We start from the raw sequence: 26,718 nt of genomic DNA on the forward strand, positions 1-26,718 counted from the left end.
AATTTACATTTGACTCTCCTGAAAAGTGAATATTTTAACATAAATTCAATTCAGTGGAAAAGATTTACAGGCCCCCAGTGTCCACATGATTACAGCTTTTAGTCTCTTTAACTCCAGCACTCGTCAATTTTGCAGATCCTGAGCCATTTATTAAACAGTTTAATTGCTCTGGCTCTTTCCTCTTGTGGTTCATCCCCTACCGTTTTTATCTCCTTACATTAGTACCGAGGCCCAGGGACATCATGCGATTACACCAACACAGGCAAACTGCCTCCTCTTCCCCGACTGCCAGCACAGGCACCAGGCTTCACACGCTGCATCTAATTGATTTTCTATTGTGACCAATTTATGTCTACAGGTAACAATTTTTTGTGCAAGGTCACTGTAGCTCAGAAAGGCAGGCTTATCTCCCTATCTCTTGGCTGCTACATAAGATAAAATATCTAACAACAATGGTAGAAATAATAGTGATAATCATGGAGCACCACCACCTGACACTATTTTTCATTAATGTCTGATAGTTTTATGAAGGACACACTGACTTATAGACGACAGCTGAAGTCTATCCTGATCGTACCACTAGTTGGTTTGAAACAGCACAGTTAAACCATAAAAACGCTGCTCCAGAAAATATTTTTCTTGGGGAACACCATATCATTGCATTGTCAATTGTAATTCCATTCGTATGTCATCAAAAAATAAACTTAGGTATTTCATGCAATGCTCTGGGGAGCAGCTATAATTCTAAACTTCCCTGTTGTTTGAAGTCAAGATCATTGGTAAAGAGCCAGAAGGCAGACGTCCTTGATGTGTCTGTGCCTTTAAATAGTGGCAGTCAAAGATAGAGATCCAAGAGAGAGAGAAATCCAAAGAGCCAGTTCTGCCTTGGGAATGACGCTGGGGTGTGTGTGGAGGGAGCGTGGTTACCATGCAGGCCCCGGAAGGCGAGGAAGCATGGCCGAGCTGTGGCTGCCCAATGGGTGGCCAAATCATGGTATAATGTTTGTGCTTTGGGACACGGTGGGGTCTGCTGAGGGGCTGGCAGGTGCTGCGCATGTCCCCCTCCTCGTTCCTCTATCTACATCACTACGGCTTCGACCTTCACGGAAGCCCGCTGTGGGCAGCGCGCGTGTGGCTCAGGACGTCTGTACAGCGGTCCTGGACCTGTGGTCCTGGACGTCTGTACAGCGGTCCATCCCACCTGGACTCCTGTGCTGCCAGCAGATGCCTTTTAGTGTCTGGAAGCTTTGGGAAAATCCTCTGCCAGATGATCTTGGAAAGTAATCTGTACCACTAAGGTGAATAATCATCCTGGTTTACCAGAGACGATGCCAAACTTAGCATTAAATGCCCTTCAACCCAGGAATCCCCTCAGTCTTGGGCAAAGTGGGACCTTAGCTCTGAGTTTGCCTTGCCGGTTGCCTGAGAACCACCTAGCTAAGTGACACCAATGCCGGCTGCAGTGCTCCCTTACCCCTGTGTGGGCTGAAGGTCTTTGGAGCTCCACTGCTGCTCTGGGGGTGGGAGAGACAGGGGTGCACAGTATCACCCCTCTCCCAGCTCAGGGAGTGGGGGCCCTAACAAGGCTGTCTGTCCCTAGAACTGGAGATAAAGAGCCAGGCCCTGAACAGAGGCGCTCTGAGCGGTGAGCGACGTCTCTCCGCCTGGCAGCGGTGGCTTTTCAGCTCTGTCCTTAAGGCACCTCACCCTGGGACCACTTACCTGGGAGGATCCGGGTGACCTCGCCTCTTCTCACCAGCATTTGTTGAACCGGGCTGAGTGGTGACCTTTCCGGTAGGCCAAAAGGTCACACATTTCTGGTTTTAACCTCACTCCTGAGACTGTAAACAAAGACTCCTCTGCAGGGAGAAAAACAGGAAATCAAAATATATTATTTCTTGGAATCTTTTGCTACACACACACACACACACACACACACACACACACACACACTCTGTTGTAACACTTGTCACCTAAAGAGATGACAAAATATGAGCCAGACTTATTTGCTAGTAAATTCGATTGGCTTATCTCTTTACTGGATGGACTAATAGTTGTCCAGAGCTTCCTATTTAATGCAGCTCACTGTGGGCTTGGGCAAGACCTGGTGCTGGGCTTGGTAGATGGTGGAAACAGGCATGGACCTGGGGAAGACACATGACACAGACATGGACCAAAAGTGAGGGGCAAAGAATTATGGAACCCACCCCTGTGTCTACTACAGAGCATGGAAAAGCACAGGGTGCCCGCGAGCCTGGAAGGGCGACCACGCCCCGGCAGCCAAGGACTTCCCGAGGATCTTCCCAGCTGAAGGGTCATTGAGAGCAAAGGTGTGGTGGAGCAGGGGAGGCTTCCAGAGAGCTGCAAGTAATCTTGCATGGCCACAGCAGACAGGCTAGAAGATACAGCTGGGCAAGGACTCTGGCCTGTGGTCCTGACAACCAGAAGCAAAGAGGCTGGGTGTGGTGCTGCACACCTGTAATCCCAGTACTAGGGAGGCTGAGACAGAAGGATCACAGGTTCAAGGCCAGCCTCAGCACGTAATAAGACTTTTCAAAAATAAAAAAATAAAATTGGGCTAGGGGGTGTAACTCACAGGTAGAATGCCCCTGGCTCAATCTCCAGTAAAAAAAAAAAAAAAAAAAAAAAAGCCAGGTGTGGTGGCAGATGCTTGTAATCCCAGCATTTGGGAGGCTGAGACAGGAGGATCGCAGTTCATGGACAGCCTCAGCTACTTAGTGAGGCCCTTCGCAACTTAGTGAGACCCTGTTTCAAAATAAAGAATAAAAAATAGGGCAGGGATGTGGCTCGAAGGTCAAATGCCCCTGGGTTCCATTCCCAACCCCCCCCCCCAAAAAAAAAGGAAAAGAATCATACTAGGTTCAATATTTTATTTTTTTATTTTTTTGCAGGTTGTGGGATGGAACCCAGGGGCATTCGACCTCTGAGCTACACCCCCTGCCCTATTTTTTATTCTTTATTTTGAAACCGAGTCTCACTGAGTTGCAGAGGGCCTCACTAAGTAGCTGAGGGTGTCCGTGAACCGTGATCCTCCTGTCTCAGCCTCCCAAATGCTGGGATTTACAAGCGTGCGTCACCACGCCCGGCTAGGCTCAATATTTTAAAAACCTTCTGAAAAGCTTTAAATCTTGTTACATACATCAGGTAACCTATTTCAATAGACTCTAGGCTGGAATTTTTGTAAAATTAAAAAAATTTTTTTTTGTGGTACTGGGGATGGAACCCAGGGTCTTTTCTACCTCCAGGCTACACTCCTAGATCTATTTTATATTTTATTTGGAAACAGGGTCTCACTAAGTTTCTGAGAGCCTCACTAAGTAGCTGAGGCTGGCTTCTAACCTGCATGATCCTCCTGTCTCAGCCCCCCAAGTACTATGATTACAAGCATGTGCCGCCATGCCTGGCTTAAATCCTATTTTGAAATACTTGAAGTCCAGAGTTGGTCATGGTGGCACACATCTATAATCCCAGTAGTTGGGAGCTGAGACAGGAGGATTGCAAGTTCAAGGTTAGCCTCAGCCATTCAGTGAGGCCCTCAACAACTCAATGAGACTTGTTTCTAAATAAAAAATAAAAAAGGGCTGTGGGTATATCTTAGAGGTAGAATACCCCTGGGTTCAATCTCTGGCAACACACACACACACACACACACACACACACACACACACCTTAAGTCCAGTCTCTCCTTGGTCTCTGGTTTCAGAACCCCTATAGATAACAAAATCCAAGGATGATCAGTACCTTATAGAAAATGGCATACTATTTGCATATAACCTATGCAATCCTCCTGTATATTTTAAATAATCTCTTGATTACTTTTAATTCTTAATATAATGCACATGCTATGTAAATAGTTGTTATGCTCTATTGTTTAGGGAGTAATGACAAGAAAAAGTCAGTACATGTTCAGTCCAGATGTGATCTTTCTTTTTCTGAATATTTTTGATCTGTGTGGTTGGCTGAATCCAAAGTTGGTGAGCCCATGAATGAGGAGCCTTGGGGCACAGTGCATCTATTGTAAGGCTTCTACTAAATGTACGTATGGATTTTGTACCATCAAAAAGTTAAAAAAAAAAGTAAATCAAGCCTTTAACAATTAGGGACTGTCTGTATTTGGTTAGTTGAGCACACTGGCATTTGCATGTACATAAATGCTTGTGTTTATTAAGCACCTGTTTTTTTCTGAGCGTTTACTAAACTAAGTCCTCCACAAGTTAACTTTGGAAAGGGCTCATCTGCAAATGGAAGAACTAAAATTCCTGGCAGATTGCTGTAAGTTTAAAAAATGAATATAAATAGAACATCTTATATAGTTTCTGATATACAATGCCTCTAATAAATAGCAGCCACTGTTACAAGCATTGGCAAAGGTATTTTCTGAGAAAGACAGTAAGAGACAGGAACCACCTTGACACCAAAGGACATCCATGATACTTGCTCAGGACATCCTCTCACCTGGGCATTTCTTTTCCAAACTGCATGAACCTGGGCTGCTCAAAACATCTCATAATTTTTTTGTGTGTGTGGTACTGGGGGTGGAACACAGGGGCTTTCTACCTTCGGGCTATACTCTCAGCTCTATTTTATACTTTATTTGGAAACAGGGTCTCACTAAGTTGTTGAGAGCCTCACAAAGCTGAGGCTGGCTTCGAGCCTCCTCCTGTCTCAGCCTCCCAAGCGCAGGGATTACAAGTGTGCGCCACCACGCCCGGCCAAACACCTCATAATTTAACAAAGAGAAATGTCTATGTTTGGCTGCACCGAAATCATAAAATGCTTTAAATGATACTGTTTGCTGGAAGCTATTTACACCCAAAGGGAAGAAACAACCCTGCAAAGGCAGCCCTGCCTCACTGGCCTGGACTTCTGCTAAGATGTGCGCATAATCCATGGCTCCGGGTTCTTTGGTTTGGAATTACACATTTGCTAGGCTGGAAAGGGGAGACATCAAGATCTGTTTATGTGCATGAGACATTTTCATAGGGACGTTATAATATGCACTTCTGTATTCTCCTTTCTTTTAGCTCATGTCACAGTGTAAACAGTTAAACAGCTAAAATAAGCAGTGTGTACACGTTACAGATGACTCTCAAATCAACTGAAATCCAAACCAGCTTGGGAACTTCTCTTGGGGAGAAGTTTCCTCGTGCCTCGGGGACAGTGGCATGAAAGCTGGCATTTCCCTCAGGCTTCTTTACCCATCAGAAGCAGAAGCCCCTTAAAAGGCAGAGACAGAGGAAGAGAGAGAGAGAGAGAGAGAGAGAGAGAGAGAGAGAGAGAGAGAGAGAGAAGAGAGAGAGGGAACAGACGAGTAACAAATCAGAAGGATTCCAATTTGGCTGTGGATTGCCAGGCTCTCCTTCCCAACTCATAGAAAAAGAAGAAGGGAAAGGGGGGAAGCAAAAGCGAGAAAACCCGTGCGGAGCGACTCTTCCCTCCTCAGCCATCTCACAAATGCAGACCTTCCACTCTGCCGACTCCTCATTAGCTCACCGAATCTGACAGCATAATTACCGCAGCTGCTTCGCGCTTAGAATAAATAAATACGAAAGTGGGTGTTTAAAAAATGTTTTTGAGAAGGGAGATTCAGTCATCTAGACAGTCAGTAGAACAAGTTTATTTAGAACTTTTAGATTCTTGGGTATTTAGATCATTTCGGGAGGAGATAATGAGACAGTTGCCTTTCATTCTAATTGAGTTCCTCGGCTGGGGCTGCTGGCTGTCACCCCTTCCAAACTTTGCTTCAACTTTCCTTCTTTTAGAAATCTGATCTCAGCGGCTCGTTTACTCTTCCCAGGCTGATAACCTGGGGAAGGCGAGGTGCACTCAAGTGCAGAAAGTGACTTAATGGGATTGAGGAGCTAAATAACCTCTCACAGGAAACAAGATAATCAAGTCCCTTGTCTGTAATAGCTAAAAAAGAAAGCATAGGTTAAAAAGAAAGCTTAGAAATTAAACTGCCCTTTCAAGACGGTGTCTTGCCATTTCTCTCTCACGTGGTCCTTGCACTGCTGTTATACATCATCAACCCATCAGCGGAGTTGCTCAGCGCGTGTAATTATTCAGAGTACGCACATCCTCCTGACGAGGCGGTAATTTTAGCTCATGCGTATGTATAGAGGCTTCATATCTTCAAAGCCCAAAGGATCACACAGTACCTTAAATTGCAGTTGCTAATGAACACGGAGTGCACTTTCCACTCTGACTAGGGGCACAGGCACATATGCATTTCCCATTAAAGCAGACGATCTTTCCTTTTAAAATTAATTAGTGCCTATTTATCTTTTCCTCTCCCTCCTGCTTTTCATTCTCCTAGGACCACACTTATAGGAACCCTTTCATTCAATGAGCTAAAAGCGTTATAAAATAAACATTATCTTCAATCTAGGGTAACAGAAACTTGTGTTACCCCACTGTGCAGATGGACAGATTAAGACCTGTGAAAGCCAAGAGCGCATGTTGTATTGGAAAAAAATAGAAGAAAACATAAACATTTAACTCTCGATCCAGAGCTAATTTCCCTGTACCATTTTGTTTTAAACCATTCTCTTAAACAAGAAAAATAACACAGCACCAAGATGAAAGAAAACTTTGATAAAGGAGAAAAAAATTACAATGCCCCCTACAATTTAATTTTTGTATCCTGCCTCTCAGTTTTGTTCAGATGCATAAGGATTTTCATGGGTACATTATAAGGTGCAGTTTTATACTCCAGTTTCTTAAAGTTCATGTCCTAGCAGGGACATTTTCATAATACTGCACACTCCTAATTATTTTAAATGGCATGCTGAGTGAATGCACCAATGTATGTCCAATCAGTTTCTTAGTATTGAATGTTTAAACTGTGTATTTCAGTTATATTTTATAAATTTTAATACAGACACCACTGCAATAAATATTATCATTAAGGTAGCCTTTGCTTTCCTATTCAATTGGATAACTTCTAGGAATAAAAGTTCAGTGTCCAGGGGAATGAGCACATATCTATAAGGCGGCTGCTACGATGCCTTGCAAAGGTCACCCCGTCCACTCTGCCATCAGCAGGGAACCATTTGGCCACAGCCTCACCCGCACTGGGAGTTACTAGGTTAAGGGGAAAAAATAACTAATTTAACAGTTATTTGTATTTGTTTAACTCCTAGTAAAGTTGTCTATTTATTCCATGTGTTGTTATGTTCTTTGGGCTTCCTCTTGTATAAACTGCTATTTTATGCCTCTGCTCCATTTTCCATTTGATTTCTGATGTTTTTTCTTATAAAACTGAATAAGTTAGCCAGTAAAACAAAAACAGCAACAACCACTGGGTAAGAAGTCTTAAACCCCAAGCCAGGAGCAGTGGTGCACGCTTGTAAACCAAGTGCTTGAGAGGCTGAGACAGGAGCATTTCAGGTTCAAAGATAGTCTCAGCATCTTAATGAGACCCTCAGCAATTTAGTGAGACCCTGCTTAAAGATAGAAAAGATAAAATAAAATAGGGCTGAGGGTGTATGGAGGCAAAATGCCTCTGGGTTCAATCCCCAGCATGTGAAAAAAAAATCTTAAAACCCAAAAGGCCCATATGTTATTATGAAAAAGAGATTGTATATGCTATGAAAAGAAAAGGAAGCCAGGTGTGGTGGCACATGCCCGTAATCCCTGTACTTGGGAGACAGAGACAGGAAGATCACAGGTTCTAGGACAGCCTTAGCCACTTAGTGAGACCCTATTTCAAAGTAAAAAGTAAAGAGAGCTAGGGTAATAGCTTGGATGTTGAATTCCCTGGGTTCAATTCTCAGTACTAAATAAAAAAAGAAAGAAAGAAAAAGAAAAAAGAAAAAGGAAGAAAAAGGGGAGAGGGAGGGAGAAAGAGAGAGGGAGAGGAGAGGAGAGGAGAGAGAGAGAGAGAAAGAGAGAGAGGGGGGGGACTAAGATCAGATGGCCTTGAGAAAAGGGTCAGTGGTACTGGGATGTGAGTTGCTATTAAATATGAAATTTAGCCCTCAATTGTGAGATATTAAACCTGTTGCCTAGGGATGAGTGGACTCTTTCCCAGGAAGACTTTAGAATAAACATAGGCCCTGAGATAGCAGGAAGAACAGGGCTTGGGAATCAAGCTCTTGGTTCTACGCTTGGCTTTGCCAGGAAGTCCCTGGATCTTTGCCAGATCCAGGAGCAGTGGCAAGGGAGTCAAGGTGTGGTGGGAAGTCAAGTCTTGATTCTACCACTTCCTTGCTGTATGACTTTAAGCAATTGGCTTTTCTCAGTCCAATTTCTTAATTTGTAATGTAATGATAAAGAGTCTAGCCTTGCCAGTTAGTACTTAGAATGAATGAGAATTTATGAAAAGCAAACAGCTGCCCAATAAAAGGCAGCTACTGGGACTCTTTCCTAGGTCTCAATGACACAGATACAGAATGAAGGGGTGGGGTAATGGTCTCTAGGATTCTGTCCACTCAGAGGGTCTCTCTTTCCTGAAGAGCTTATCTTTACAAGGAGACTCTCTTGTGTGTGTGGCACTGTGGATTAAACACAGAGGTATTCTACTGCTGAGCTACAACCCCAGCCCTATTTCATTTTTATTTTGAAACAGGGTCTCACTAAGTTGCAGAGGGATTCACTAAGTTGCTGAAGCTGGCCTTGAACCTGCAATCCTCCTGTCTCCACCTCTCACGTACTCTAATTATAGGCCACCACCCCCAGCTTACTTGGAGACTCTGTATATGATAGTAGCAAATTTAATCAATTTAAGGGCTTGATAGGGCAGAGAAACTTGGTTACTGGGTAACAGATACCTGTTAACTCTACACAACACTTCTTCTAATATATTGGAATGGTTCAGGATAACTGAGTATTAAATAAGTGTTTTATATAACATATTTCTTTTAAAAATTAATAAATTAATTACTTTATTTATTTATTTGATTGTGCAGTGCTGGGGATTGAACTCAGGGGTATTCTACCTGGGAGCTATACCCCCAGATCAATTTTATTTGGAAATAGGTTCTCAATACATTATTGAGAGTCTAAGTTGCTTAGAGCCTTGCTACGTTGCTGAGGTTGACTTTGAACCTGAGATCTTCCTGTTTCAGCCTCCTAAATCCTGGGATTACAGGTATGTGCTGCTATACCTGGCTACATATTTTTTCTTAATGTATTGCTTTTAAAGTACTGATCAATAGAGGCTTTGAAAGGTGGTGTGGGCTAAGGTATGTTACAAACTCCTAGATGCTGTACAGAGTCGAGAGACTGGGCTCAGGCACTCTTCCCTTTTCCCCTATCTTTTACCCTGAAGGCTGGCCTTAAGAATATTTTGGTTAAGCTCCTGCCCTAGATATCCTTTCTCCCCAAACACCAGACTCATTCAGGACCCTCAGGGGCACCCTGGATCCCCACAGCTGGCGTTAGTCACCTGGACACTCAGAGCATTTTGCATGGTACTTGATCTGCTTATACCCTTGTCTCATTTCTTTAAGGACTATGAGCTGTTTGAGAACAGGGCTCATGACTACTTATTTTCTATTATTTTCATAATGACAACAAATAGACACGTACTAAATCTTTGATGATGAACTGGAAAATAATTCCTTCAGGATGTTCAAAAGCTGAGTCTATTCTGGGTCCAGAGTCTTAAAGGTAAGCAAAATAACTCAAAGAGGTTCAGAATAGTACAGCGAAACAAAATGACTGGAAACGTGGGAGAAACCGAATGTATATTTGGAAACAACAACAAAATGTTAGAGAAATTCAGTTGCGAGAAGGGATCTTTGGGAAGTGATATCATGGGATCTTCAAATACATTAAAGAGATAAGAAAAGAATACCCAAGTTCTTTCATCGGAATAAAACAAACAGGGTTCAGATTTTAACAGGGCGATATGAATGCAGCCCATGGGAGGACTTTCAGAGTATGGGTATAGCGTATAGAAGACGAAAACAGGGTAAGTGCCACGTCCCCTCTGCCCTGTGTGCACACGAGTGCACGGTGACAAGACGGGGCCATGGCACATTGTCTTCAGAAAATTGCTTGGGAAACAACTGTAAGCTTTTACGTTTCAAGATTTTTTCCTAAGATGCTAAAACCTGTTTTAAAGGAGAGGGGGATTTAGTCCAGGAAGAAATGATAGACTCAAGCCTGGGATTTGGATAGAAAATAGGACCAGCCCAGAGAGAGGGAGAAAGAGAGACAGCCTTTGAAGTCTTGATGATCAAGGACCGTGGCTTAAGGACCAGACTCTTAAATCACGTGGCATTTACTGCCCCGATAAAAAATGCTTTTCTGGATCAGTGTGTGTACTTCAAAATGGCTAGCTTCCAAAACCAGTCTTAACTTTCCAAGGGCAACACTTGGAAGGCCTCTGGCAGAAACGGAATGGAGCCAGTGTCTAGAAGGGGCAACTTAATGATTCCCCACCCCCAGCCCCGGATCATTAAACAGTGCTCCTCTCCTGGAGCCCAAGTTCACACTGAGGGCAAAGGGAATTAAGCCCTCAGAGGCTGGACCTGCAGCTAAGATTAGAGAGTTGCCAAGGGCCTAATTTTAGGTCCTCACTGCCCCAGCTGGCTCAGCCAGGAGGACCACGAGCATCGCCCTAAGCCGGTGCCTAAGTGGGGACAGCAGCTCCCTGGCCATCTGCAAAAGCAGTTAGCTGGCTGTTGGGTGTGTTTTGAGAGGAGGGGCTACCAATAATTTCTGCTTCGACAAATGTTTCTTCAGGTGTCTAGGAGTCAATGAGGGAAACGTCAGAGTCTGGCAGACGTCCCCACAGGCTGCCATCATCCTCTTCATGCGCTTCCACTTACAAGCCCTCTCCAGAAGGAAACAAAGCTGGAATTCCTGGTGTTTCATGGCAAATAACCCCCTGCTAAATCCTCTCTGGCGCTACACTCACTGCCACAGTCTAGAGGAAGTGTAGCTCAGGATTTAGCTTGATGAACCCGACAGGAATGGACAGGAGTGATGCTTGGGCTTCCTGGGGAGTGGCCAGCCCGCTCTTCTGCCGGGGGTTAGGCTGTGCTTTGCTCTCCACATCTTTCCCAGGAACACGTTTCATGCTTTAATTGTCTTCTTCAGAGGGCAGACAATAAGAGCTGGCATCTTCCAGATCAAAGGGGAAACAGAATATATTTTTAAAGTGACAACTCTGTTATCCTGCAACCGGAAGAAAGCCAGAATAATAAACTGATATAAATATAAGCCCTTAAATGGTTCCATGCTGAAACGCTACCAGAGAGCAAAATTTCTTGCATAATGATGGCAGGAAAATGCTTCTTATGAATCACTCACATGACTGTGTCTTGTTTGGGCACAGTTCTCATGCCCGGGGCAGCAGTCCATCTTGGGGACGGAGACTTTATGTCCCTGCAGTTTGGGAACTGAGATTGCTACTGGTGCTTTCTGTCTGCAAAGGAGGTCCTTAAAAGTGGCTGCTTGCCAGGGGCAATGAAAAAGCAGGCTGGCACTGCCAGGCCAAGGGAATGCAGCCCTTAGCAGATAACGTGCCCTTGGCGAGGGACACTCGTGAAGGTGCACGGAGCAGCCCCAGCGGCTTCTCTATCTTCCTTCATTTTTCTTAGCAATCTTCCGTTAGCTTTGCCTTTCCTGTCTACTTATCCCATGTCCTAATGCCGATCTGTCTCTCTATGCATCTCTGCACCCTCCCGGTAGCACACAGGCACACGCACGTGCACACACATCCACACACAAACACACGCGATCTCACCCCCTCCCTGTCTCTTGGCGCTGGCCCTTTCATCTTCTCCCTCAGGGATTCGAGATGTCGCTGCAGGAAGTGCTTGTCCGCAGAGGCAGTAGCAGCAGAGCCCTGTGGCTTTGACAAACCTCATTTAATTGGGAGGAAGCCAGGAGAATTTGAAAGAACTGAAACATCCACGAAACTCCTTTTATCAGGCATAATTTAAACTCTGCATGGAAAAACCCCTATATGTATAAAGAAAAGTCAACTTCCCTCCTGCTGTGAGCGCTCCTCGCCTCCCCCCAGCACAGGCAGCCTCCTGCAAGATTCCATCTTTTCATTTTTCTAAAAGTGTCAAAGTAGATTTGGGCTCTGTGGCTGGGTGCACAGAGAAGGAATACAGATTCTGTCTCTCCCACCCTCGCGCATGCACACACATCCCCTGCTAGACATCCGTGCAGCAGAACCCCTGTCTGATGGCTTTGCTTTGGATCTTCCTGGAAGAATCGGGACCACGTTGCTAACAATGCATCAGTTTGGACAGTGATTGTTTCTTACTAATTATCCTTCGTCAGGCAAAAGCTGGTGCCCAGAAAACTTTGAAGATCTCCAGCAGCTCTCAGCGTATAGAATAATAGACCCAGAGGAAGGCCGGTGGGGGAAGTTTCTTTAAGTGGGGAGATGGGAGTGTGTGTGTGTGTGTGTGTGTGTGTGTGTGTGTGTGCGCGCGTGCGTGTGTGCGCACGCATCCAAGCATGTACACTTGCACGATGTGCTAGAGTTAGAAATCCCAAACCCAGCAAGGCCTGGTGGCGCGCGCTTCTAATCCCAGTATTTGGGAGGCTGAGATAGGAGAATTGCAGGATCAAGGACGGCCTGAGCACACAGTGAGTCTCAGCAACCTAGTGAGGCACTGTTTCAAAGTAAAAGTAAAATAGGGTTGGGGGGTACAGCTTGGAAGTAGAATGCCTTGGATTCAATCCCCAGTGCTGGAGAGGGAGAGGGAGAGGGAGAGGGAGAGGAAGAGGGAGAGGGAGAGGGAGAGGGAGAGGGAGAGAGAGAATCCCAAACCCCACAGAAGAAAGCTAAGAAGGAAGGATCTAGGGCCAGGCTCAGGTTGGGAAGAGAGAGTGGGGGTGGGAGGCTGACGTGGGCAGAGGTGGCAGGCAGGAAGGGAGGACGCAGGTCTGCCTGAGTGGCTCTCATTCCGCCCCTGTGCCAAGCTCCATCCCTCCCCTCCTCCCAGATTCCACTTCAGAGCCACCTCCAGTCTAATCCATCTCACTTGAATTATTCTAGTTTCGCCAAAGAATTGCCTTTAGCGCAGGCAGGCTCTGAACATCTGCAGCTGATTAGCCACAGATTTTAGCTGTTTAGATATGATTTGTGCTAATATGTGTTCGAGGTGCCCTGTTTCCTCTTCCTCGCCCCCTCTTCCTCCCACTCCCTAAGATCCTTGAGGCCAAAGACAAGTCTCTTGTTTTCCTCAACTTTTTATAGCACTTCATATGTTCTTGACACTTATGGCATCTTAATAAATTCTAATGACTGACTCTTCTTGCAAGGTTAAGTAAGACATTAACCCCAGTTGTATGATTATGGTTATTTTTGGAGATCTTAAATGACTCACTTTAATAATAAAATTCTTCCCTGTGTCCCAAACTCAAGAGTTTTAAACCTTTGCGGGACAGTGTCCTAGCTAGGGCTGTGTTTGCAAACCGTGGTATTCCACTGTGCCCCATCTTCACCCAGCGAACCTCACCTGGCTCCCATCCCACCCCCTTTTCCCAGCTTGAGCCCCAAGACCCTCCTGCCTAGATTTCTTTTCTCTGGCCTAGGGCTTGGAGAAACAGTGATATTTTCAAAGAAACACCACCTAAGGATAGATAGTCCCCACACATCCAGGCCGCCTGCCTGGCCGTGCCACATCCTCCCCACAGCCCTTCCTGGCCATGTTCTGAGAAACTTGAGGAGAGCTCCAACCACATGACCCCTGGGCAGATTTCAGACTGGAGGATGGCCTCAGGCGGGCAGCAAGGCCAGCTCCGGCTTCCCTCCCCCACCCCTGCCTCAGCGCTTCCTTCTGCAGCATCAGGTTACCAATCAAGAAAGGCCCAGCTCTCCTCTCAGACATATCCGTGTCACCTATCATCTTACTCTCTATGGAAAGAGAGAAGGGGCTTGTTAGGAACTTTGGTTTTGCTTCTCCTGGCAGATGCTAGCTAAAGCAAACAACTCAGAGGCAACTTTCATCTCGTCCAATTTCTAAGTGTACGTGTGTGTATTTGAAATGCCGGATCCCTGTTGCCTCTCCCACCAGTGCTTCCGAATTTGAGAAAAATCTCATGCAAAACGCAGGCAAGACTGGGCCCCATCTTGCTCCTTGCAGACAAATTATTCTCTAACTTCACCTTTGGTTGCGAATCCTATGATTCTTTAGTGTTTAGAGAAAACACTTAAGACACTGAAACAATCTCTCTCTCTCTCTCTCTCTCTCTCTCTCTCTCTCTCTCTCTCTCTCTCTCTCTCTCTCTCTCACCATCCGGAAGCTGGTACAGCTGGGATGGCAAGGCACTGAAGTAAGTGTGAAGGAGCGCTTCCTGGGCGGAGACCCGGTCTCGAGGAAAGCCTTTTAGCATTTGGGAGGCCAGGTCTTCAGCTTCGGGAACTCTGCCCAGCCTGGAAAAGTGAGAGAGACAAACAGAGTTTCTCCAGAGGCCTTCATTCTACAAAATAAAGGGAGAAATGTGAAAGGGGAGAATAACAAAAACAAAAACAGCTATACTTAGATAATGTTTCAAGTAGAACTTCCCTGGGTTTACAAAAAGTGATGGCAAGTGAAAATAACCCCCATGCTGAAACTCACCTGTCCTGTGACTATGAGGAAGGGAGAAAGCCTGGACGTTCTACCACTCAGCTCCCTGCCCTGGCCCAGCTCTCTGGGCACCATGCACACATGAAAGGCACAGCATTGTAATCAGGGAAGCAGAAATATATAATTAAGGAGTCAACTTGGGATGACACAGCAGCCCCAACCAAGTATAAAAGTCTGACTGAGAGTATGTCCTGGGCCCTGGATTCCATAAGCAGAAAGCAAGGAATCCTGGAGGGAAAAGAGGGAAAGAGGTGACTCTGGAGGGCCAATTTGGGGTAGAAAATGCCCTTATCTACAGTGCTTCTGAGGCTCAGCCTCCAGTTATCAGCTAAGATGCTTCTTGCTTCCCCTGAGATGGAGCAGAACAGAGAGGTAATTAAGCACCCAAATCCCAATAAGGACGGTCCTCAATTGACCTATTATTGAATCATGTATTTTTTTTTAATGAACAAACCTATTAGTTGAGCAATTATTACATACTAGTGAGTAGCTGGCTCTGGGAGGCACAGGGCAACGCTGCCTTCCATGTGCTTAGTCTAGGAAAGAGTCAGACACTCACCAAACTACCATACAAACGCACAAGTACAAAAAAAGGGCCCCTGCCAGCTGCTAAGGTTTGTGTCCTTCCAAAATTCAAATGTTGAAACCTAATCCCTCCGGTGGTGGTGGTATGAGAAGGGGGGTCCTTGGAGGTCACCAGGTTGAGGGTGGAGCCTCAGTGAAAGGGAGTAATGTCTTCATAAAGGAGGCTGCCCCTTTCTAGGGAGGACACTGAGGGGACACCTGTACCAGGTGCAGAGGCCACACCAGACACCAGATCTCAGACTTCCCAGCCTCCTGAACAGTGAGCAATAAATCTCTGTTGATTATAAATTATCTAGTCATAGCAGCTTGAACAAAAATAGCCCTGGTACCTGACTTGGAATGGAAAGAGGTAGTCAGGGAAGACTTTCTTTAGGGAGTGACACTGAGCTGAGAGAGAGCAGAAGAACTGGGGGTGAGAGGGCAGGCCCTGCTGCACAGATCTCTGGTGCTCATACTGGCCTGGGATGGAAGGGAGTTTGTTTAAAGAAGGGAATCGAGGCTTACCGGCTGGAAAATGAGAGGGAGAGGAGTCTGATAGGAATCTGGGGAGAGTGGTAGGGTCAGGAATACCCTGCAGGCCTTGTGGGTCTTCCTGTTGCCTATTTATTTACAATGTTAAAAGTCTTTGCTAATCTACTGCCAATCATTTAAGTATGCCCAGCTCTACAACCCACAAATAGGTTTACAAGTAGAAAACCACAAGAGGGAGAACTATGCAGATCCTGGAAGACAATTAACCACAGGACTGATGATTGACATTCAAAGTTAGGTTGCATGACCATGAAACAAGCAGGCAAAAAAACAGAGGGGCCGACTTACTGTCAAATTCACATACCAACTGCAGGCAAGACATAACAGATGCTCTTCCCTCCTGAGTTCCCCCATGTAGGGAGCTGGAGATCTGGCCCACAGGTGTATTTTTCCCAATTTTTGCTTTAAGATTTGCAGAAAAAGTATTCTGGCATCAGATTTCCATGATATAAAACTGTTTCTGCAAACAGATTCCTGTTTTCAACTCAGGAAGAGAATTTCTTCATAAACAAGGTGGAAAAGAAATCTGGAAATTCCCAGGCCTGTTCAGTTAGGATTGAAAGGAATATTGGCTGTGGCCTGAAGTAGGACTGGCAGGTATATTCTCCACCCAGAAGGCTTTGCCCAGGCTCTGTGGTTATGTAAAGACTACTAACCCATCACTTAACACATACAAAATCTAGCTCTCTGAGCTCTGAGACAGTGGTTTTAATTTTTTATTCATTTATTTTTTTGGGGTACTGGGAATTGAACTCAGGGGCATCCTACCTCCGAGTTACACCCCCAGCCCTGCTTTTTTATTTTTTATTTTGAAACAGGAATAGTAAGAAGTATCACTTCTTATTGAGACTATCCTCAGACCTGTGATCCTCCTGTCTCAGCCTCCCAGGTACTGGGATTACAGGTGTGTGCCACCATGCCTGGCTTGGTTTTAATTTCTTGGCATGCTGCTCTGAGTATAAAAGTCCCCCTCCCCCTTTCTGCCATTGACCTCAGCACAGGATGAGGCTGGTCACCATGAACTCAACTGGGCACTTCGCTTTTTCTTCTGTATCCATAGAAAGGAAAGGGCAAGGATAGAGTAGGTGCGTAGGATGTGATACAGGTCAGCAATGGGCATTATCCAGCATTGGAAGACTGAATACTGAAGAAACTGTCCTACAATTGATTATCAGCCTAAAAAGTGTGCACTTGCCGGGCGTGGTGGTGCACACTTATAATACCCGCGCATGGGAGGCGGAGACAGGAGGATCGCCAGGTTCGAAGCCAGCCGTGCTGGCTTAAGAGATCCTGTTTGCAAATAAAAAAGCATAAAAAAAATAGGTCTGGGAGTGTAGCCTGGAGGTAGAAGGGTTCCATCCCCAGTACCACCCACCCAAAAAAAAGTGTGTACTTACTAAGCCCATGTTAAGGGGGTCACAATCAAACTCTATGCAAGGCCCTGAGTTCATTTATATGCCTGTGCACAGTTCTACTGCACGTCTGTAGGAATCCTCTACAAAAGCCAGTGATCCCTCAGCTGCTCTTGACTTAACCACACTCACAATGTGACTCGACTGATAATCCAGAGGCCTGTGTGCCAGATGAATCCTGGCTCCACCAGCTGGATGACCTTGGCTTCTCTGAGGCACAGTTCCCTCTGCTTTGAAATGAGAATGTCATTTGGAAGGATTGAATGTAATAATCTATGCCGCACCCTGCTAAACACATAGCACATATCCCACCAAAGGTTAGTCCTCTTTGCAGAGCCCTTATCAGGATTTCTGTGATAATCCAGGCCAGCACTATCTAATAGAACTTTCCATGATGATAGAAAAGTTTTTTCTGCTCCATCCAATATGGTAGCCCCTGCAAACACATGGCAGTTGAGCCCTGGAAATGCTGCTAGGGCCACTGAACAACTAAGCTTTAAATTTAAAATAATTTAAATTTAAAAATCCATGCATGACTAGTGGCTACCACATTAGCATGGCTCTGGACATTCCTCCTTGTTCTGAGCATCTGAGCAAAGAGAAGGCAGAAGCCTGCACAAAGACAAAGAGACATTCCAGGGGCAAGGGCTGGGCAGGGGGCAGGCGCTGTGTGCTCAGAGGAGCCCGCGATACCAGTGGTACCAAGGGAGTTTCAGTCCTGCTCTGCCCTGGAGGGAGGGATGGGTGCAGTGACCACATGGGGCTGATGGCACTATTGCAGCAACGGCAGAAGAGAAATCCTAGCCTATCAGGATGTTTTGCAGGTTTGGAGTTAGCATTTACTCTGAAAGCCAGCAGTGAAATGAAAGCAAGCCATGAGCAGTGTGAAAATCCAAGTACCTCTAGCTAGGGGTTAGGGAGCCTGGCTATGCTGGCAAGAGGAAAGTTTGCACAACTTGAGTGAAATGATAAACAACAATTGTTTAGAAACCTTTTCTAAGATAATGGGCAGTTTCAGGTTATATGGTGCTTTTGAAAATATGGGTGGAGAGGGTGGACATCTCAGGGAGCCCTGTTCCTCCCAATAAAAGACCCCTTGGTAGTCTATCGCTCCAGATTGCCAACCTATCTCACTCTTCATACCCTGGTGTTCACTCTGCATGGACGTTTTTGAAAGCATATGAAAGTAGGTATAGTGCAATCGAACGTCATTTGGTTACATGAAACTATTCTGCATTTTCAGTGAAGAATGACGTTTAAATGTCCATTGAGGATCTTGGCTGGTGAAACTCTTCCACTTCTCCCACCTGCACGAGTGTGTTTTTCTTTGACATTTGAGCCCATTTCCCCCATCTCTGATGTTTTCCTCACTGCCCTTTTTTGCCTCCTCACTGAAGCAAAAAGAACAGAGCCTTGGCTAATTATTCTCAGATCAAATAATACTGGTTATTGTAATTGGTCATTGTCCGAAAACACTGAGTTCTTCTGAGCCCCGAGGTTGCCTGGCGCAGCTTAGTTAGCTAACTATTCCCGGAATGTCTCTATTATCTGTTTTACTTTGCAAAAGAAACTAGGGATTTGTTGAAAGCTGGTAATAAAAGTCTGCCCTGGTCTGAGCCGAGGGTGCGTTGAGAGGGCCTGGGAAAGCCTGACCCCCATGAATCAAGTTCCCCCTCCAATGGCCACGCAATGATGTTATTTGGTTTCTCTGTGTCAGAGAATAATAAACCCACTAGGTTTTCTCGCAGGCCAACACTCCCGAGTTCTCAGGGCCCGGGGCATGGCTGAGGGGCACAAAACAATTTTAATGACCAAACGCACTGAAAGTAAAATGGTTCATAGAGAAAAACTAACACACTCACAGGGGGCTGGGTCTCCCAGAGGCATCTTCCTGGGGCCCCCAGATCAGAGAGATAGGGGCTGCTGTTCAGTGGACCGAGGTCCAGGGAAATGTCTCCTTCTGCCTAAAGAGAGTTCCCAATGTGGTGCTCACCTGTTCCAGACAATCTGAAGGCTTTGAGGCTTAGGCGGCGCAAACCAGTCTGGAAAGCACATAGAGAAACATTAAAAAACAAAAACAACCCTCCCATTGATTGCCAAAAATATTATTAAAATCCAAAATACTCTTCTTGGCTTGGGGTGGAAAAGGATTCAAGCGAGTATCAAATAAGCTAACTAATGAATCTTAAGGTCTCCTCTCACTCTGAATATTTATGATTCAATGAAAGGTCATTCTTATGGATTAAATTGGGTGCCCCCCCAACATGTTTTCTCTAATATGTTCAAGCTAGGGAGTAGTGGTAATATCAGAGGGACTCCAGATGATGGAGGGGAAATCTCAGCAAAGCTTGAATGGAAGGATAGGAGAGGAAGAAAGCTGAGGTTGTTCAATGGAGGAGCTACATCTGAATATGTGTAATAGCATAAATACAACATGATTAACCTGGACACTCTCTACTGGGGGGGGAGGGAAAAGGAGGGAGAAGGGCATGAAGCACAATGTAAATGTACACCACTCTCAATATGTTCCACTTATAAAAAAATAAAAATTAAATTAAAAAAAATTGGGTGTCCCCCAATTCTTAAGTTCAAGTCCTAACTCCAAGTGCCTCAGAATATGACCTTCTATGAAAATAGGGTTGTAGAAGATATAGTTAATTGAGATGAAGTCCTTACGGTAAGCCCTAACACAATTTGACTGGCACCCCATAAAAAGGGAAAAATTTAGCTGGGCAAGGTGGCACATGCCTGTAATCCTAGCTACTTTGGAGACTGAAACAGAAGGTTCCCAAGTCTGAGGCCAGCTTTATCAATTTAGTGAGATCCTGTCTCAAAATTAAGAAATAAAAATGAAAAGGACTCGGGGTACCGTTTATGATAGAGCACTCTGGGTTCAAAACTGAATACTCTCCTTGCCACCCACAAAAGAACATTTGGATCCAAAGGTAGACAGGTATGGAAGAAGATGATACGAAGAGATACAAGGAGAAAACAGCCATCTGTGAACCAAGGAGAGAGGCCCGGAACAGAATGTCACAGTCCTGGGAAGAAACCAACCCTACAGACATCTCAATTTCAGCCTCTGCCTTTTAGAACTGAGAGATAATAAATTTCTGCTGTTTAACCCACTCAGTTTATGGTACTTTGTTATGGTGGCGCCTGCAGACTAGGATAGTCAATGTAATCAGTAAAGTCAACAGACATTTATCTGACACACGTGATGCACAGAGCGTGTCCCAAGTGCTGGGAGAAGACAAAGAAAACCACCTCCTCGCCCTCACAGAGCTCACAGTCCATTTGGGAGAACAAAATACCAACACATGAAAAGCATGTGGCGAGCAATGAGGCAAAGTCTCAAAAGTGGCAAAGAGTCAGGGAGGGCAGTTGTATATGCCATTTGTGGGGGAGGTGGGGGTGAATCCTGGCTTAAATAATCCAGAATGAGTGATAATAAAAATTGTATTTCTGTTTGGCGCATTCTCAGACATTTGTATTTGGATATAGGTTTTTGTTTTTTTTTTTATAAGTTTTGGTAGTGACACGAACCCAAACTAAAACCATGGGGAAAAAAATAGCAGGCCGAGCGTGGTGGCGCACGCTTGTGATCCCCACGCTTGGGAGGCTGAGACAGGAGGATTGCAGTTCACGGACAGCCTCAGCTACTTACTGAGGCTCTCGGCAACTCACTGAGACCCTGCTTCAAAATAAAATATAAATAGGTCTGGGAGTATAGACCGGAGGTAGAAAAGCCCCTGGGTTCCACCCCCCAGTACCATACACATAAAAATAAATAAATAAATAAATAAATAATAAAATTAAAAAGTAGCAATAGAACATCAGCTATGTGGGACATAAGAGAAGCTGTAGAGAGTGCTGCCTCATTACTTGCCACATGCTTTTCATGTGTAGGTATTTTGTTCTCCCAAATGGACTGTGAGCTCTGTGAGGGCGAGGAGGTGGTTTTCTTTGTCTTCTCCCAGCACTTGGGACACGCTCTGTGCATCACGTGTGTCAGATAAATGTCTGTTGACTTTACTGATTACATTGACTATCCTAGTCTGCAGGCGCCACCATAACAAAGTACCATAAACTGAGTGGGTTAAACAGCAGAAATTTATTATCTCTCAGTTCTAAAAGGCAGAGGCTGAAATTGAGATGTCTGTAGGGTTGGTTTCTTCCCAGGACTGTGACATTCTGTTCCGGGCCTCTCTCCTTGGTTTACAGATGGCTGTTTTCTCCTTGTATCTCTTCGTATCATCTTCTTCCATACCTGTCTACCTTTGGATCCAAATGTTCTTTTGCTGCTGATCAAATTCCTTGTATTATTTCTCATTCAAATCCAGAAAAGAGAGTATTTCAACACTCATTAAAGTAATATTTCTGGCTTACACTTTTCTGAGGCCTGAAATAGTTATGTTTTGGGTTCTAAAACCTCTTCTTCAAGTCCTATATGAATGGAATAAACCATTTGTCACAACCAGGAATCTAATCATAGTAAGGCAAAAAATCATTTCGATAATACTAACAGCTATACCGGTATGTAGATAGAAAGACCTAGAAGACCACTCGCATCATGGTTAGAGGAGCTTACCCATTATATTTCTATGACTACTTTCTAAAGAAAATTTTTAAATAAAAAGCAAATACAGTTTTCCTTCTGTATCTGTAAGACTTCTGTACCTGCGGATCCAACCAACCATGAATTGAAACTATTTTTTAAAAAGTGAAGTTGAAGCTGGGCATGGTATCCCAGTACTTGAGAGGTTGAGACAGGAGGATTGCTGGGTTTCAGCTATTTGTGAGGCTCTCTGCAACATAGTGAGACCCTGTTTCAAAATAAAGAATAAAATAGGGCTGGGGGTGTAGCTAGGAGGTAAAATGTCTCTGGGTTCAATTCCCACTGCCACAAGGAAGAAAAAAAAAAAGTGAAGTTGAGCCCAGGTGGTACACGCTTGTAATCCCAGTACTTGGAAAGCTGAGACACGATCACAGATTCAAGGCCAGTCTCAGCAACTTAGCCGGGTTAACTTAGCCAGCACATAAAAAAATAAAAAGAGCTGGGAGTGTAGCTCAGAGGTAGAAAGCCCCTGGGTTCAATCTCCAGTTCAAAAATAGATTACTGGGGCAATTGTACTGAACATGTACAGACCTTTCCCCCTTGTCGTTATGCCTAAACATTTATCATAACAGCAGTGCACATAACATTTTCCTTGTATTATGTACTGTAAGTAATCTAGAGATGATTAAAAGCATACGGGAGAATGTGCATAGGTTTTATGCAAATACTACTTTGTAGAAGGCACTCGAGCACCTGCAGATTCGGGTGTCTGAGGGGGTCCTGGAACCAATCCCCAGTGGATACCAAAGGATGACATAATTATTTTGTAATTTCAAAAGTAAGTTCAATTAAAAGTTAACTTTACACTGCTAAGAGTTGCAGAGTGAAAGGAGTGATCAAAGAAAGTGGCGGAAGCTGAGCTTTCAAGGTCAGATGTGATCAAATGTGAACGGCTCTGCTGGTGGTTTACAGTCGCAGGTGACCACGGAGGGAGACACTGGTATGGACAGCTTATTTACTTTCTGTTCAGTACTATTGTGCTGAGTTCCAAAAAGCCAGTAAAGATAAGAATATCTGGCATTTGTTTAGGACATTTATTTCCAAACTATTTTCTGCTGCCTATTTACAGTTCTTCCCTGGCCAAACAAAATTAAAACATTTCCTCAGTCACATTCCAATTTCCAATCATCATAATGAGATCCATTTCAATCCTCTCCCGTGCTCTGTCTTTCCCTTCTCACTGTTCTGTGCTGTGGTTTTTGGCCCCTGGTATTTTTATACTTGTTCCAGCTTCAGTGTTTGGGAGTTAGCTGAATTAATTTGGGTTCTGATTGCTGCTTCAGTTTTGTGAGACTTCAGGCTGATACTTCAGCCGTGATGACTCAGTCTCTTCAACTCCAGCTGCAGGTCATATTCACCTTACAAAGAGGCTGGAGCAGCTCCGTGACACAGGGACTGTGCAATACCTGCTCTGAAGCATTAAATAAAACCAGTCCTATTTGCTTTTCTCTCCTCTTTCTTTTCTTTGAACAATGATGGGTAATGTAACTGAGTGGCACTTGGATTCCAGACCTGGGTTTTGATTCCTTGCTAAGCCACTCACCAGCTGTGTGATCTGATAGTACTGCCTAACCTCCTTGGGTCTCATTTTTCCCATCTGCAGAGGGGGTAATTATAGTTCCTACTGCACAGGGTTGTGAGAACTGGATGATAAGTGCATATAAGACTCTCCCACTCCTCTCTCTCTCCCCCCTCTCTCTCCTGCTTTATTATTCTCCTTGGATACCTTTTATACCTGTTTCCTTCTACTGAGATTCTAACTTGCTCCAAGCTCCGGTTCTTATTAGCCTGGCTTGATTTCTTCTGAGTCCTCAGTGAGCCCAAGGTATTTCTCAGCTATGTGGTATCATCACATGAACATGAGCCCAGGCTCAAATCTCTTTTGTGCTGCATAGGAGCTCTGGGACTTTGGGGAAATTTTGCTTTACCTCTGTGGTGAAATAACTGAGAAAGTTTCTACATCTGTAAAATGGGTATCACTTTCCAGTTGCTAGAAAGATTAGATAAAATTAAGCATTTGGCATGTAGTAAGGGCTAAAAAAAAATGTTAGTCTCATTCCTTTCCTTCCTCCTTGTTTTGGAGCGGTCGCCTGGCATAATTTGGCTCTCAAGGGGTTGCTTATTAGCCTCACCTGCACAGCTTTTAAAAGAAAGGCAACCCTGGCTCCACTCCCCCAGAGAGTCTGATTTAACTAGTCTGGGAAGGTCCAGGCATTGGTTAGTTGTTTTGCTGTTATTATGTCTTTAATGGTCTCCAGATGTTCCTAGTGAGGCTAAGACAGAGGACTGCTGGTCTAGCCAAGAGAGCGGGGTCTAGCGCTCACCAGCGGCTTGACAAGATTTTCTGAGCCTCATTTCCTCATCTGTGACAACTCGAGTGAGTCCGTTGTGAGAATTCCATTAATCAATGTATATAAAATTGCTGGACATACTTGTCTGAATCATCCTTAATATCTTGTTCCAAGATGTGAAAAAGGAAGTACGAGGGGAGAAATTGGCTCCATAAATTCTACCAGGAAAGGATGTCTGGAAGAGTTGCTCCAGGACCCCAGGAGTGACAGCATCTTGAACTTGAGTTTCCCTGTTCTGTGTAGACTGGTAGGGCCAACCTTCCTACATCTATCTTGTAGCCACATTAGCTGAGACAGAGCAATTGATGTGGCCAGGGTCAGCCAGAGAGCTGCTAGGAAGCCACACCAAAGCACTCGCCCTTCCATGCAGGTAACCAGGTGCTCAATACCCTCGCGTCCCTCTCATTGATTTTTTCCTAGTAGTTAAGCTAGAAGCAATCGATAAAAGAATGATCCACAGATAGGCAATATGCACAGTGCCATTTCAGGAGGAGTATGGGGTTTTTTTTTCTCTCTCTCTCTAATGGTCTCTAAAAATAATAGGTCTAAGTCAGGCGTGGTGGCGCATGCTTGTAATCCCAGCATTCCGGAGGCTGAGACAGGAGGATCGCGGTTCACGGACAGCCTCAGCTACTTAGTGAGGCCCTCTGCAACTTAGTGAGACCCCGTTTCAAAATAAATAATAAAAAATAGGGCAGGGGGTGTAGCTCAGAGGTCAAATGCCTCTGGGTTCCACCCCCAGACCCGCAAAAAGAAAAAAAAAATAGGTCTAGAGGTAACTTGTTTATCTTTTTCCCCCCAAAGGTGATAGTAGATTCCCCTCCATCTCTTTTCCCTGAGCGCTCTCTCTCTCTCTCTCTCTCTCTCTCTCTCTCTCTCTCATCTTTCTCATCTCTCTCATCTCTCTCTGTCTTTCTGTCTTCTAGGGATAGAACCCTAGGGAGAACCTCTATGCTACACCCTCAGCTCTTTTTAGTTTTGAAACAGGGGCTCATTATGTTTCTCAGAGTCTCACTAAGTAGCTGAGGCTGTCCTTGAACCCGTAATCCTCCTGTTTCAGCCTTCCAAGTACTGGGATTACAGGCATGTGCCACCATGCCTAGCCGCATTTCTCTTTTAAAAGAGTTCTCACTTGGTTCAATCAGAATTCAAGGCAGGGAAAGCAAAGCAAGTTGCAAAAGGAAACTAAAAAGGCAGGGTATTTAAATTTCCAAACAAAATGGAGTCAAATTAAACCAAGGGCAGAACTATGGCCACCAGTGGGACTCCAGATAATGGAGGGGAAATACCAGCAAAGTTTGAATGGAAAGATAGGAGAGGAGGAAGGCTGATCCTGATTAATGAGGGTCTACATCTGAACATGTGTAAAATTATGAATAAGACATGGTTAACCTGGACAACCATTGGTGGGAGGGGGGAAGGGAAAACGGGGGCAGGGGGAGAGGGCACCAAATATAGTTTAAATGTATACTATTTATGTTCAATAAAAAATTGTTATAAGAAATAAATAAATAAAAATTAAAAAAGAGTTCATTTCCCATAAATGTTTAATAAAGCTCATTTCACAACTGACTCCAGTATGTCAACAGAGATTTGTTGATTGATTGATGAACTATCACCAGTACATTTGGAGTCTCAGCTCAGAGTAAAACATTTTCTAGTTACCATAGTCTTGCCACAGTTGCCCTAAGGTTATCTTATAGTGAGGTCTATTGAACTACACCTCTGGAATTTCCTGAACACAATGCATTCTTGAGATACCACATATTTAAATAGTTGATAATGTTGTTAGCCTTATTTCACTATCTCAAGCAGTAACTTTAAAAGTGCACTGCAAAAATAGTTCTTTTTCTCCTACTTGCACTTCACCCCCACACCAAACACACACATACATACACGCACACGCTCAAAGTGACTTCACTCTTCCTCAAGAAGCTGGCAGAAGCCTTCTTCATCTTTGGCTCCAGGGCCCTTTTCCAGGCTTTATATTCCTCTTTGGGCCTCACTGAGACTCTGAACACTAGTGCTCTCATGTACAGGACTCCATGGCATTTGAGGCTGGCACTCCAACTTCTTATAGCATGTGATTTTCTACTCTTACATCAAGCTTTCTGTGATACTGAGAAAATATGCCACCCTGTGAAGCCTATTCTTAAGGTCTCAGGAGAGAAGAGAGAAGAAAGAAGCCAGGCCTTGTTCCTGGTGGATGGAGAAGGCAGTGGGAACGGGCAAAGTCAGGAACCTCCCTTTCTGGGGGGGCAGTACTGTGGTTCATGTTTCTCCACCTCCACAAGTGACTTTTGAGCTTTTTAAATGCTTTTCAACGTTTATTTAATAGCAATTTGCCACTCTCCTGTAGTCTCTCTAAAAATATTTAGGGCCACCCTAAGCAATCAAGGCAGTCATGTGGTGCTGGCCTCCCCCCAGCAAGCTTATGGTCTTAGCATTTTCTGTGTTGTTCTTATTTTATCTCCTGGACTTCTTCAGCCCCTCTGGCTGTTCCCTTCTCAGATTCCAAAGACTCTTTTCCCTCTACCTGGACCTTTAGTCCTGGGCTCTCAGGGCCTCTTCTTTCTCTGTATCTTCTCCCTTGGGCAACTGGATTCACCTCTGGGGCTTTAACTATCCACGTCTAGGACTTTAACTTTGAACAA

The 26,718-nt window shown here is 44.7% G+C and overlaps 1 protein-coding gene across 3 annotated transcripts in view; it reads right to left on the reverse strand.

The window, feature by feature from the left end:
• Nucleotides 1-1,752: 1,752 nt before the first annotated feature.
• Nucleotides 1,753-26,718, reverse strand: part of CDK15 (cyclin dependent kinase 15) — a gene marked incomplete at both ends in the record, with an annotated part of 96,168 nt that continues 71,202 nt past the window's right edge. For 2 of the 3 annotated variants that reach the window (XM_080690139.1, XM_080690138.1), the window contains 3 exons: nt 1,753-1,859; nt 14,232-14,371; nt 19,089-19,137. In XM_080690139.1, coding sequence (XP_080546265.1) covers nt 1,753-1,859; nt 14,232-14,371; nt 19,089-19,137 — 296 coding nt within the window. The remainder of the gene's footprint in view (nt 1,860-14,231; nt 14,372-19,088; nt 19,138-26,718) is intronic. The other variant, XM_080690140.1, reaches the window with a different exon arrangement.

Source organism: Muscardinus avellanarius, assembly GCF_963383645.1.
Source record: "Muscardinus avellanarius genome assembly, chromosome: 2".
Classification (NCBI taxonomy): Eukaryota; Metazoa; Chordata; class Mammalia; order Rodentia; family Gliridae; genus Muscardinus; species Muscardinus avellanarius.